This window comes from Perca fluviatilis, chromosome 12 (assembly GCF_010015445.1).
Source record: "Perca fluviatilis chromosome 12, GENO_Pfluv_1.0, whole genome shotgun sequence".
NCBI lineage: Eukaryota > Metazoa > Chordata > Actinopteri > Perciformes > Percidae > Perca > Perca fluviatilis.
The window spans coordinates 18,747,454-18,762,505 of NC_053123.1; the positions used below are offsets into that span (position 1 = coordinate 18,747,454).

A 15,052-nucleotide genomic window follows, 5' to 3' on the forward strand; every position below is an offset into this window, starting at 1 on the left:
GTATATGTTTAGGCTACTTACGCATTCAGTCTGTCCGCGATCGTCTGCCACGCTTTCTTTTGCCGTTTCATTACAGAGGCCGTGTTTCTTTTTTACAAATAATGTGTTTCACGTTATCATACTTCCACAAGAAGCTGCTGCTCACTCTGTACTATATAAAGTAGGAACAATGCGTATTCTTCATTTTAGCATCAGTAAATCTGTGATCGATCTTGCGGTCTGTTAAAGAAAGCCGTGAACGCGCATATATCCAAATTACTTCATCCTGGCTCGACCTAGTCCCTCCTCCTCAACCTGGCTTGGCCTTCGTGAAACGCACCAAGCCAGGATGCACAGATTAGACTAGGTCAAGCCTCGCTCAACTGGTTATCCTGGATTTATAAATTCTGCTTTTGTGAAACAGCCCCCAGAAAGTTTTCATTTTAATGTATCTTTAATTCTGCTAAAAACTCCCACTCTTATTTTCTGCAATTTCAGTGCTGGGAGCTCCTTTTCCTGCAGCCTAGTCACATTCTCACTATTTTAGTTCAATCCTACAGGATGAGCTTATCTAAATGACAGCGGGATTCATCTGTGTTAGGCATTCTATGATATATTAAATAAATATATAAATATTACATTCATCTTTGTACTTTTTGTCTCTGAGCTGAACAAGTTCCCACTGAACTTCTCCTCACAAAACCTAACACTCCCCGCTGTGCACTTCTGCCCTATTACAAGTCCCCATTTAGCCCAGCAGGAGAGCGGACTCCCATGAATAAAATCTTTTCATGCAAGAAAACGCTAATAGAAGAATGACAAATAAAGCAGCCTCTTATCCGAGAGCCCATTGTGTGTCAATGGAACAGATGTTGTCAAAACATGATAACAACACAGCACCAGCTGTAACCTCTCTTAAAATAGAAAGTCAAACTAAACATCATAACACACCTATTTCTGTAATCTTGCAGACTTACAAGGTTAACATTTTCACCTGAGCGATGTTTTTACATTTTATTTATCATATCAGTCCATTTTGAACAAAACCAGTGTAAAATGCTTTACTATAGTTGCCAACATTCAGCTTGCTTTGGCCCCCCAAAAAACACCCAAAATTATGGAAGAAAAGAAAGGCCATTATAATTAATATCCTATGAGCAACTCCATACCTATTTGTTAAATGTATTCTGCTGAAAGTTTTTCAGTGCTATAAATTCTGTTTCACCATTAGTTTTAACAGTTAAGACTATCCTCCCCTGAAAAACACCTGCTTAAGTTGTTTGTTCAAGCAGCATTTACGACTCATTTTTACGTTTTTAGTGACGGTGCCCTGTAGTGGACGTAGTAATTATGATGGGAGCAAAACAGAAAGTAAGGTATCGAAGTATAGGAGCACCAAATTCCGTGTAAGGAGGCAGGATGTGGTGGTGGATGGGTCAAACAAAGAAATGCTTTTGTGGGTGGTATTAGAGGGTATAGTATCTATATTATTGTATAGTTTGGAGGACTTGCTGTTTACCAGCCTTTCTTTGTGACCATAAAACATCAGCCTCAAAGTGCCAAATAATTAAAGTTTAAACACTAAGGTGTTTACTCTTTCATGAGCTTAGCAGACAAAAGGTGTAAAGCCACATTAAGCAATATTTGTGATAATAAATTGAATCCAGTTACTCCCTGTAGTGTAAAGGGTTGCTTGCAGTTATTGCCAATCTCACTCAAGCAATACTCCAGTCTGCAGCTTTCAGTTTATGCTTTAAACTGTTTTTAGCTCATTGACAGCTTTTTTTTTTACCATGCAACACTGTGTTAAGCAACACATTGTTGCAGCTATGACACAACGGTGAATGTGAAAATGTATTCTACAAATGTGTCATTATTGCGAGTGCTAATATGATGTGTTTTTCCCCCATATCTACCACATCCATTAGACCCATTTGGCCATTTTGTAGAGCCATACACCAAGGCATGAATACATATAAAAATATCTAATTGGTCTGATGGGACCCAGGTGAAAAACGGCTGGAGTGACACTTGAAAAGACTTACCAATGTACAGGTTCCACTCTGGATCCAGATCAGCTTGATTGGCCAAACAGCCCTTCACGACATTCAGGCAGTAGTTTTTACAGGGTTTAACTGCCGGCATGCCCTGACAAAAGGGGCAGTACAGCATCTTGGTCAGGGCTCGAATACATGCTGGACTGCTGCTTACCTGCAAGAACACAGAGTGTGACGGCAGTCATTAGCACCTGGACAGTTCCTTCAAAACCCATCATAATTTGAATTTCATTCTGTCCTTTAGTAATTGCATTAATTCAAGGAGGATTTAAATAATTGTTATTTACATTACATTTACGTATTTTTCTTGTTTTTACTTAATGTTACTGAACGCACCACAATTGAGGATTCTTGGCTATTTTAAAGTGAGTCCAAAAAAGAGTCTACTACCAGCTATACGAATTATATTGTCAGTTTGTTATTTTGATTAAAATGTTTTTAGTTTGCACGTTCCAAAATGCCAGAAGAGCCGAGACAAGAGAGATGTTCTGCTCACCAAAGACTTTTGAATGTTTGTGAAAACTGTCAATCACAGAGTGGGTGACATTAACAGACAATTTAACCTGCATTTAAATGTAAAATATTAATAAAAGACAACTTTTCATTTGCCCGCTCATCAGCCAGAGTTAGCTGTCAAGCATTTTTTATTTCACTTATTCATCTTTCTCTGTTTTTTGTTTCCATTATTTCACATACAAAAAGGATAGGATGGATAGGATAGGACTTTCAATTTGCTGACCACAGATCTCAAAGCTCTTAAATTGAGCCTGCATTTGTGTTTTTGCCTAAAAATCTATCACAGATATTGAAAGTACCTCTAAAACAGGATTATGTTACAGAAATTGATTTAAAAATACTGAAACTAAATAATATATTTCAGGACATATGAGCAATACTAACGCAGATCTCTTACTTATGATGTGTTTAAGAGCTCCTTGTATAGATGTGTCGCAGTTCACAAGTCATAAATATAACACTTGGATGCACATTCAAGTGGTTTTGGTCCGAACTACAGGATTATTATTTTAGTGGGCAAATTTTTAATGAATGAATTAGCCACAATTTAATGCATAATGCATTTGAAGAGGGTGAAAAACAACAACATAATTAGCAATCAATTGTGGCAATGATTGAATTCATTTTATAGAATGTTGCTGTTAATCCAAAAGCAAGTTACCCATAACACAACTCACTGATGCTTTCCAAATGTTTTCCAACACAGACTGTAATTTGTTATACAAATTGTAAAGCTAAAATCACAAATTCTTCTATTTATTGTAAATAAAATTGACTCAATTGGTGTGACTTTTGTGAACAGCAGGGATTGGACAAGCTATAAAGAAGAAAAGGCTTTCATCTGTCTCATTCAGGAGGTATTGTGATAGTGAGGGAATACCCAGAGAACAAACTACAGGAAACTGCTAACCATTGGCTAAATTAGCCGCCCTGCTGTATTACATTCAGGCCACATGTGTAGACTACGTGCGTCCTAAAGTGCAACATTTTATCAGTGATTGTTTGTTTTGCCACGTGTAAGCTTGTATGGTGACGTTTCAGATAGCAAATACAAACTTGACTGCGTGACCTAGTAAAGCTGATTTTATTAGATTTGTTAAGAACGCGCTGCACTCAACATTATCTTTAACACTCAAATGCTTGCATAATGGAGCACTGTCAAGATGTTTGAAATGAAAGCTCCTGGGTCGCAGCTAATGGACTTTTGTCTGTTCTATGAAGCACCAACAAGCATCTTAGTAAGTATCTTACAGGCTGAAAACCCAACTTTTCAGACTACACCCATATATGCCATGCAAGCACATACTAATGTCTAATTTTCATAAAACAAACACAAATGTTACTCTAAGCACATATACTGTAGCATTGAAGACACTCTTGCTGTATTTCTTTTAATTATTTTTTTTAAAGGGATGCACTAACAATTTTTAAAGAGATCCAGCTTTTTCTACAGACGACGAACACACTCATTGTAAGTTGCTTTGGGCAAAAGCTTCTGCTAAATGAATGCAATGTGAAGACCCATAAGAGAAGAAATTCCTATCGCATTTTATGCCTTATGCGAATAGGTTTACATTGAATAGAAAATATACACCAAACGTCATAGGTTTCTTTACCTGATGACGTACCTCAAGCCACACAAAAGACAATAAATGAGTTCATACAAAGTATACAAAATTAAAACTGAATGTAACTGCATTATCGCAGCAGTATGATTAATGTAATTTTTCTGTCTCAGTGGAATATTAGCCCTATCACACAGGGATACAAGACTGCCATTCCAGTTTATGCTTTTAAAGCAGAACAACCTATACAGTATTGTTATATTGTTGCTGCTAGGCAACAATTTAATCAGCCGATGGTCGGCTCTCAGAGCATAGAAAAAGGCAACCATATGAAATATTAATAAATAGGCTAGGGTTTTTGTACGGGACTTTGTGGTCATGACATTTGGCTACACTGTCGCAATTCTTTTCCTCTATGCTGCAGATATAAGTTTCAGATGATTTAGCTACAGCCAAATACGATTGCTGTGGCTGAACAATACGTCACAAAACAAGTGATGCTATAAAAACAACCTGCTATTCTCAAGATCTTTATCTGTACTGCTTTATATCTAATTATTTTAAGTGCTCAGATTATGCTCATTTTCAGGTTCATAATTTTATTTAGAGGTTATATCAGAATAGGTTTACATTGTTTAATTTTCAAAAAAAACATATTTGTTGTACTGCACATTACTGCAGCTCCTCTTTTCACCCTGTGTGTTGAGCTCTCTGTTTTAGCTACAGAGTGAGGCATCACACTTCTGTTCCATCTTTGTTGGGAGTCACACAGTAGCTAGGTAAGGACTACAAGCCAGTCAGAAGCAGAGTATGAAGGCGTGCCATGCTAGCAGCTAGGCGAGCATTATAACGTGTGTTACAAAGTGATGCACGTTTGTCACGGAAGTAAAGGCTGGACTACATAAGAGGTGTTTGGAGCTGTTTGTGAACAGTGTTTTCTGTCGGAGATGGTAAGTCCCTTTGGGGTGGACTTTGGGCTTTTTCACTTTGTAAACCTATAACATGCACAGAAAAGATATATAACACTATAAAGGACAGTGAAAAGCAAAAAAGCATAATATGAGCACTTTAAGTAAATAGTTATATTGTTGCAAGTAAGTTGTTAAAGCATTTACTATGTCAAGTGAAAGGAAATTGACAAGTAAAGTGAATTTACACTTCGCAGAAGGTTTCATTCTGACAGTGGCATCTGACTTTAATACGTTGTTTATCTATAAAAACACTTCTTAAAACAATGCTGCAACGTAATTTTTAGTAAAACAGGGATAATACAGCAATGGATGGTTAAAAAAGCAAGTACAATAAAAGTGGGATGACAAAAAAAATTCCAATTCCAAAAAAAAGAAATGTATGTGGAGCCCGGACAACAAGTTCTGTAACAAACAGAGATTTTGGACCCACTAAAAGTCTGAAAGAGCTTTGCCACAAGAGCTGAAGCTGTGATCAGACCTGTGGGGAATGAGCTGATCACAGAGCAGGAGCCAAGCAAAGCTTTTAAAACCAAACAATAAAATCTTAACAAATCAATGATTGTAACATTATTGTTATATTGTATTGACAGGTAAGTGTGGTGCAGCAAAGATTGGTTTATTACGGACAATTCTCTTTGAATGTGATAAAATTCATTTTGTCTTAGCCGGTGGATATTTTGCCTGGTAAGATCAGAATAAAATGAGTTACAGTTACAATCAAGCCTGGAGGAGTTAAAAACATGGAGGACCTTCTCTAGGTCTGCAAAAAAGAGAAATGACCTCAGCTTAGTCATATGTGTTAATGTGTGATGTGCCTGAACCCCTACCTCTTTCTCAGCCCAGTGCTTAGTATCATAAAGAGAGGACTGGAGGTATTTTTGTAGCTCCAGAGTCAGGCTTTGAGGAAGGCTCAAACACACCCGCCCTGAATAACAGACAACCCTCACACATCACCTCACCGACAACTGGTGTGACATGTCACATATTAACTTGACACAGAATATTATAGAAATGCTCCTGTCAACATCTATCACACCTGACACAGGGGTAGGGCAACCTTACAAAATAGACAGGAGACAGTTCTCAGCTGACTTAGAGGTCATGAGGAGAAATAATCATTGGTGTTACTATTAGCATTCATTATGAATCATCACATTCTTTAGTGATATATTGGTATTTTAAATGATAAAATAATTTTAATATTTTATATATAATAATAAATAAATCTTCCACACTTTAATAACTCTATACAAACACAGTGAAGAGTGTCAAATTCCTGCACATTGTGAGTTCCAAAAACCTTCAAAATAATAATAACCAACACTAGTAACAATAGAAGTGAATGAAATCAATAAATATGTTCCATTGTACTGTATGGAAATAGAAATGCAAATAAGTGACTAATAGAGTGAAGGAACCCTCCTGTGGCAATGGTTCACTTAGGAATATACACTGGCAACATACTGTGAAATATCATAATATTTCCATTTTACAACGTTGATTCAGCCCATTAACGGTCACTGTGACTTTAATGAAAAGAGAGCACAATGTTGCCACATTCCTTACACCTTTGCTTCTGTCAAATTCATTGGCACCTTACTACAGTGAGTGCATTCAGATAGCAAAGTTGAAAATATTTTAAGTAGTAATAACTAGAACGATGATTATATGATTTGAATCACTTCAGATAAGCAGAAACAGATGAACTTTGGGTAATGATCTGGGATAAGTATGAGCTTTGCTTATGAGATGCAGAGTCCAAATACAGCTTCCTCAAAGCTGCGCCGGGTTTTGTTTTTTGTCTCTTAAGCTGTGAAAAGCAATAAAGTACTACATCATCTACTTTAATTCAATATATATCCCAGCAGCATTAAGCATGGATGTCACATCTTAGAGGTGCTGTCCAACAGACACCTCTAGCAGGGTGTCTTATTTCATTATGCTTACACCCAATCCCTCATGATGAGTTTATACCCTGGGGATCAAAGGGCTGCAGTCCCAGACACATGACCTGGATCTCAGGTCCCACTGAAATGTCAAGAGGTGACGCTGGGACATGCTGGCTTATGAGAAATGCAGAGTGTAACTCAGTAAACTCATACTAACAACACATCCTCTGTAGCTGCTCCTAAATGAGCCTTACCACTACTACTGGCAAGGGGGAACTGATACATGCAGTGAAGGGAACATGTTTAAAGTTCAATGAGTGCACCATGGTGGGGCTACAAGAAAACTAATTTTGGATGTCTCAGATAAAAGTAGTGTCTTTTCCTTAGTGTCTTCCTCTCGGTCTCTGGTGATTGAGGGTTACTATATTTTCACCCTGCCTTCTGTTTATATACTGTACAGCAGGTCTATAAATATTCATAATAGTGTTGATAATCCAGTCTAACTGATATCAATACAGTAGTGAAAAGAAACCAGGGTGGTTGGGGATTTGCAGCATAGTGCTTATCAGTGCTTCTCTCAGCCCACAAGAAGGCGTGTAGAAAGAGCCCTGTTGTTGTGGAGTGTGACTAAATCCAAGCCTTAGCCTCTTGCTTTTCCTTTAATCTTACTTTATACATGATCTAAACTACACACACTCCCAGAGCAGTGTGATATACGGCAGAAGCTGCATTAAGATTACATCGCATCAAACAGAATACTAAGGCTACAGCATGATTAATGGCTTCTGTAGACTGGGTAAACACATACTAGGAAATAGAGCAATAAACAGTGATGGCACAACATGTCTTTTGTCTTATTTTTCATTGTCTGGGCATTTCTCCTGAGCAATCCACATACCCTTCAACACTGTGTTATAGACAGCACCTGAACAAGCTGCCTCAAGCTCCAAACCTCCTGAAGACATGCACCAAGAGAGCACACATTAGTCAGAAAAGTATCTGGGAGAAACTTGTTTGCAGTGGAAAAAAACAGGGGGAAATATGTGCTTGTTGCAAAAACACTAAACAAGACCTTTTGAAAATCTGTGTAGATACACAGCAAGTCTCAATTTCAGCTGAATCTTTGCGGCCAGGTTAGCTCAGTTGGTAGACCAGGTGCACATATATAGAGGTTTACTCCTCGACGCAGTGGCCACGGGTTCGACTCCGTCCTGCGGCCCTTTGCTGCATGTCATTCCCATTCTCTCTCCCCTTTCATGTCTTCATCTGTCATGTGGAATTAAAGGCCTAAAATGCCCCAAAACATGATCTTAAAAAAAAAAAAATACTAAATCTTTTTCCATCAGAATGAGCAATGAGAGCAATCAAATGAAATATGGTTTTGTTTTAAGTTGAAATGACAGAAGCATGCAGTTGATTGAGTGTTTTATAATCCAGTTAAATTTTACTAAAGTGGTGAGCACTGTTACCTTAGACACTCTCTGGGCCACCTCCCGGCCAACAGAGAGCCCTTGGACAAATGTGCGTGCAGCGATGAATGCCCGGGTAACCTGAGCCTTGAGCTTCCTGGGCACGTCTCCAAAGGGCTTGAGCTCGTCGGTGTACTTACTGATACACTCCAGATAGTCCTCAGTGATGACGTACTGGGAGTTGAGCAGTGTGAACATACGCTCCAACAGCCGCGACCAAAAGTCATTTAGCATTTCCTCCAGGTTAACATTTCCTCCTGTGTAATAGCGCTTCAGCTCTGCAAACAGGTTCTCAAAGACCTCTGAGTTTTGCATGTAAGGCTTGCCATAAGTCCTCACAAACATCTCATTAAGGGACCTCTCTGTGTTCTCCAATAGCTCCAGGAAGAATTCTGGGTTAAGAAGAAAAGAAAGAGTGTTACTTATTGTCTGATTTTATTTCACGTGTGACTGTGTTGGTATAGGTTATACTATACATTACATGGAAAACATACTGTAGATATGGCTTGATGGGAACCCTTCTTTAATTTGTGATTAAAATAGACATGCAGCAAAATTACATTAACGGTGTCCGATTGCAAGATAGAATGCAGCAAAAAAACTCTGCTTGATTGCGACACCGACGGCAAAAACATCGGCAACCAAAAAATACTAAAATGGCAAATGAATTAGGGCTTCTGATGTTGATTTCATTTTGAAGAAACGTCAAATCTTTGTTAATTTTTATCTTCAGTAAACTACTTTTGTCATTGCAATGGGAGCCTTCCTCATATATATTTCTGGAAAGCAATAAGTTCTGTGTTTGCAGTGCATGAGGTCTATATTGTCCATATATCGCCTGTAAACCCCAAATACATTTCTGTACCTTGATAGAAAGGCTATATATTGCTGAATGATATCCTATTCACAGATTTGCACTGGAGTATTGCTCCATATGCTGGAAGCATAAGGCTGTCAGGTGAAGTGCAATACATGGTCCTTCAATATGATTATGATTCCACAATAGTTTGTCTGTAAGGTTTGCAGCCTTTCTGCATTCTCCTTTTTAGACACCACTTGTTGTTTACCTCATGACCTCTATGACTCACCACAAATTGGAAAGATATGATAATATTTCTGACCATCTGCTATCCATAATGATAGTCCTGGCGTTCAAGGACCAAAATTAAAATTTAAATAGGTTTCAAAACTCTGCACATTTAACTGCAAAGTGAAATAGATTCAGACTAGACAGAGGAGACTCCAGTGTCATAAAGGGTGATGGAGGTGACAGAAAGTATGTTATATTCCTCAGTTATTGTCATTTATAGGGCAATAATGTCCCATCCAAAGCGTTTAAGCAGAATTCATTTTGCCACTTGGAATCAGCGGAAAGCTGTAAATACAATATTGACATATAATCACCTCATAATGTTGATATGGTGAACATGTTAGCAAACAGTCACCTATTTACACATGTACCAGAGAGATAAGCATTTAATTGGAATCGTGTTTCTGGACACAAATTTTAGTCCAATATTTACTTTCCTTTCCATTCTGTTTTGGTCTCTGCCAAGTCCTAATGTAAAATGCTAAATGCTGCACTATGTACACCAGCCAGTCGTTAACTTTGTCTGTCTGCCATTAGCTGGGCACGTACAGTATATGTATATACAGTGTGTTTGTCAGAGATTTGTCATTGGAAACAGCTACCTGTTGCATCTGGAAAAGGATTGATTAGAACAGAGAGAGTGAATCACAACAGTAAAGTTGTGAGCCACAAAACCAAAACAAGCTGAGAGACTCTAAAAGACTTTGGGGAGTTGAGGCTGTAATTCTCTGTTGTTTGGTCACTCGAGCAACACCTTTCACATCACACATTGTCATTTCAGCCATTGTTAATATAGAAAAATGAATTAGTGCAGCTTCAAAGTCTCTAATTTCACTGTACAAGGGCCTAGTGATAAGAGCAGTGAAGGTGTGAACAAAGCCAGCAGTCAAACAATAAAAAGGTGGGGATAATTAAAAATAATGAGCTGTGTGGGTTGTTCCTGTAACAGCATGCGGCCTATTGATACCATGAATCCCGTCTCTGCATTTAACAGTAACTGCCACCCTTCTCTGCATTTAACAGTAACTGCCACCCTTGTATATCTCACAATCAGCATGGCGTGAATTAGCATCTGTAAATCAATTCGGTAGCTCGTCATATGATCAAATATCCACTAAGAGATCTATTCTGCCCCTCTGAGTCATTCACATTACAGTCACTTATCGAAATGGCCCTGACAGAACTGTAATGGATTTGAAGTGGTCATTAGTGCTCAGCAATGCAGGAGAAATTAAAAATGGCAGCAGCATAGAAACAAAATGGTATGACTCTCCATGATACCACACCAAATCCCATCTGGTTAGATAGCCTAACAAGAGCTGTCCATGTTGCACACACCAACAGAAAGTAAAATATGACTGACTCATCTGCAAGGTAGAACACGCAGGAGGTTATTTCATAATGTTATTATCTGATTGAGACAAATGTATTTTTAGCTGTAACCAGCAGCTACTATAACTCACTTCATGTTAGCTTGGAGGGTTAGGGTCACATTTGCCACAGGAGAAATGCTAGATTCCAATCCTGCATAAATCTATTCAGTCCAAAACTGCTTCTGATTTATCGCATGCAATATGCTTGTTAAAGACTTGCTTTCTCTATTATTATCACAATTAATTATTGTTCATTAGCACGTCTTATTAGGTACCAGTGAGTGTTAACTGTAAGATGTCCTCTGGGGAACTGATTAAATAGCTTTAGGCTACATCCAAACGTACCAAAACAATCTTTTTTTCCCCGTCTTCCCTGGCATCGTTTCAAGAATGTTTGCGTCCAAACGGATCCATTTGTAAATGACTCAACACGCTACTTCATATTCCAGGCCTATAGGTGGAGCTGTTTCTGCTACAGAAATTCACCAAAATGGAGAAGAGGAGGCGGAGCAGGCGCATAAAGCTTGCGCGCTGTATACAAACAGACAGTAGAAGAAGAAACCAAACAGCCCTAGTAACCCTAACAGGCTCAATATCTTCTCCAGCAGGAACACAAGCATGTAGTCCGCCATTGTTGTTGTTATGAGACGCCATCACGGGATAAGAGGTCGAAGGCTAGAGGTCGAGGGGTGTAATGATGACATCATCGCAAGTATGCGGTTTTCAAATTTTTTCACCCTGGGACCAGGTTTCAAAAAAGTGCGTCTTCAGGCAGTGCGAAACGTGCGTTTACACCAAAAAGCGTTTCCGTGTGGATGGCCCCTTACTCTTTCACATATGTTCCTTCTATCTTAAGAGGATAGGACTTTTTCTTTCAGTAGCACATACAGTACGCATAACTTGTGATGTTGGTCAAAGTAATTCTTAAGACTATAGTAAATTAAAGACTACAGTGAGCACTTCTTTAAATATGCAAAGCTCCATGCATGATTTGTGCTTCAGAGACTCGTTGTTAATGAAAATAGTCAGTTGTGCTGAGCGATATACACACTGATTAATGACATCTTCAAAACTAATTTCATTTAAAAAATGTGCATTTCAGAAATGCAGTTAGGTTCTTTGCCCAATGTGACTGAAATATTAATTGAATATAACCAATGTTATTAAAAGGGTGATAGAATGCAAAACCGATTTTACCCTGTCATAGTTGAAAAATGACAGTTTGGAGGGTAAATAGACATAAATAGAACCTCAAAAACCCATTGACACCTCTTTCCTCTGCAAATCTCACAATTTGAAACTGCCTCTGAAAACAGGGAAATCTGAACAAAGCTAAAAGTTGACATCAACTTCTCAACTCCTTCTCATTTGGCTCTACCTTCTATCTTTGTAACGTCCCAAAATTTACATAGGCCACTAACTGATCTGAGGTCAATTAGTCTTCTAAATCTCGTTCACGCAAATCTCCGAAATTTTATACATTGTTCATCTGCTGTTGCATTACTAAATTCACTTCTGAGACTTTTTTATGCGCGAAATCAACTATATAAAGCTCAAATATGGGCCGTTTTACAAAAATGTATGGCTAATTGCAAATTTAGTACGACTGTTTTGCCGTTTAGGAGCTCCACAGTTTGCCATGACAGCGGCGCAGTGCCTGCCCGGATTGCTGACTTTCTGCCTGGACTGTTAGACCCCGCTGCACGCTGGCTGGAGCTCTCTCAGGAGATACGGAATACTAGAGGGGAATGTGTGTGTGTGTCTCTGTGTGTGTGTGTGTGTGTGTGTGTGTGTGTGTGTGTGTGTGTGTGTGCTAAGCTCAACCAATCAGCGTGCATCTCATCGAAATATTCATAAACAGACCGTATAAAGGCAGAAAAGCTCTCGTTTCAATCCAGTCCCATTTAACAGGGTAGCATTAGCGCCAAAAAAACCAGCAAAAGAGTCATTTTCAGCCCAACCAATGTTACATACCCTATTAAGAGACCTTAAGGAACAGCGTGAAATACCATATATAACCATTCTATCACCCCTTTAAGGCAGTATTTATGTGGACAGTATATTTTATATCATTCTAAGCTCTGTTTTGGAGTGATAATGACGAATAATTACATTTTGAATGATTAATATATTTAGTAAAAAAACAGACAGCTTAATCTAATTAGGGGAAAGTCATAAGAGGGATCGTATTTTACAATAACAAATTTTGTGAAAATTGTCAGGAAAGCTTACATAAATCTACACATCTTAGTAATTAAGAGGTATGTCCAAATGAATGGCTGAGAGAGCTGCAAACAGAGGATAATGATGCTGAAATGCTGGACATGTGTGATCTGAATACTCCCAACTTGCAGAGTTTATTACATTTCTCTAAGAAACCTCAGTTTGGCTCAAACAGACCTGTGCAGAGCCATTCTCTCTGTGAGAAAGAGAAAGCATGTGTTTCCGTGCTTCCACAGCTGCTTGCTCTCACAGAAACCTGGTGAGGGATGCTCCCCTAGATGTCAGAGATGTCAGTAGTAGTCTCAATTCCAACAATCTTGAAACAGAATGCTCCTATTTTAAACATATGAGCTAGATGATAGAAAAGAAGGCAAGTTGCATGCTTTTTTATTTATAAGCAGATCACTGTTTTTGGAAACAATAGAGTCTATGGAGCACATAACCAACCGAGGGAGCTGTGGATGGGAAGACATCTACTGTGAGGAGCCTCATGGGAAGTGGCCTGGAGAATTAGTTACTACAAAGTCTCCTGAACTGTAACCTGCCACAATATAGGAAGATTAAAAGGGTTGGTCTCCCACCACAATTCACTTTTCTTCAGTTGATTAATAACAATTTATGATAAAAAAAAAAAGTGTGGTGAGGAAACTGTGGCATTCTTGGACTACATTCTCCCTGGTCCACATTCGACATCTGTGCACATATACATATACACACACACACACACACACACACACACACACACACACACACACACACACACATACATACATACATACATACACACAGTGCCTTGCGAAAGTATTCGGCCCCCTTGAACGTTTCGACCTTTTGCCACATTTCAGGCCTCAAACATAAAGATATAAAACTGTAATTTTTTGTGAAGAATCAACAACAAGTGGGTCCCAATTATGAAGTGGAACGAAATTCATTGGCTATTTCAAACTTTTTAACAAATAAAAACTGAAAAAGTTGGCGTGCAAAATTATTTAGCCCCCTTAACTTTCAGTGCAGCAAACTCTCTCCAGAGTTCAGTGAGGATCTCTGAATGATCCAATGTTGACCTAAATGACTAATGATGATAAATAGAATCCAGCTGTGTGTAATCAAGTCTCCGTTATAAATGCACCTGCTCTGTGATAGTCTCAGAGGTCCGTGTAAAAGCGCAGAGAGCATCATGAAGAACAAGGAACACACCAGGCAGGTCCGAGATACTGTTGTGGGAAGTTTAAAGCCGGATTTGGATACAAAAAGATTTCCCAAGCTTTAAACATCCCAAGGAGCACTGTCAAGCGATAATATATTGAAATGGAAGGAGTATCAGACCACTACAAATCTATGAAGACCCGGCCGTCCCTCTAAACTTTCAGCTCATACAATGAGAAGACTGATCAGAGATGCAGCCAAGAGGCCCATGATCACTCTGGATGAACTGCAGAGATCTACAGCTGAGGCGGGAGACTCTGTCCATAGGACAACAATCAGTCGTATACTGCACAAATCTGGCCTTTATGGAAGAGTGGCAAGAAGAAAGCCATTTCTTAAAGATATCCATAAAAAGTGTCGTTCAAAGTTTGCCAAAAGCCACCTGGGAGACACACCAAACATGTGGAAGAAGGTGCTGTGGTCAGATGAAACCAAAATCGAACTTTTGGCAACAATGCAAAACGTTATGTTTGGCGTAAAAGCAACACAGCTCATCACCCTTAACACACCATCCCCACTGTCAAACATGGTGGTGGCAGCATCATGGTTTGGGCCTGCTTTTCTTCAGCAGGGACAGGGAAGATGGTTAAAATTGATGGGAAGATGGATGGAGCCAAATACAGGAACCATTCTGGAAGAAAACCCTGATGGAGTCTGCAAAAGACCTGAGACTGGGACCGGAGTTTTGTCTTCCAACAAGACAATGATCCAAAA

The 15,052-nt window shown here is 38.9% G+C and overlaps 1 protein-coding gene across 2 annotated transcripts in view; it reads right to left on the bottom strand.

Moving 5' to 3' along the window:
- Positions 1-15,052, bottom strand: part of gpc6b (glypican 6b) — an 84,607-nt gene that overhangs the window by 42,766 nt on the left and 26,789 nt on the right. For both annotated transcript variants that reach the window (XM_039818677.1, XM_039818678.1), the window contains exons 3-4: positions 8,447-8,838; positions 2,025-2,190 (exon numbers count right to left, since the gene is read on the bottom strand). In XM_039818677.1, coding sequence (XP_039674611.1) covers positions 2,025-2,190; positions 8,447-8,838 — 558 coding nt within the window. The remainder of the gene's footprint in view (positions 1-2,024; positions 2,191-8,446; positions 8,839-15,052) is intronic.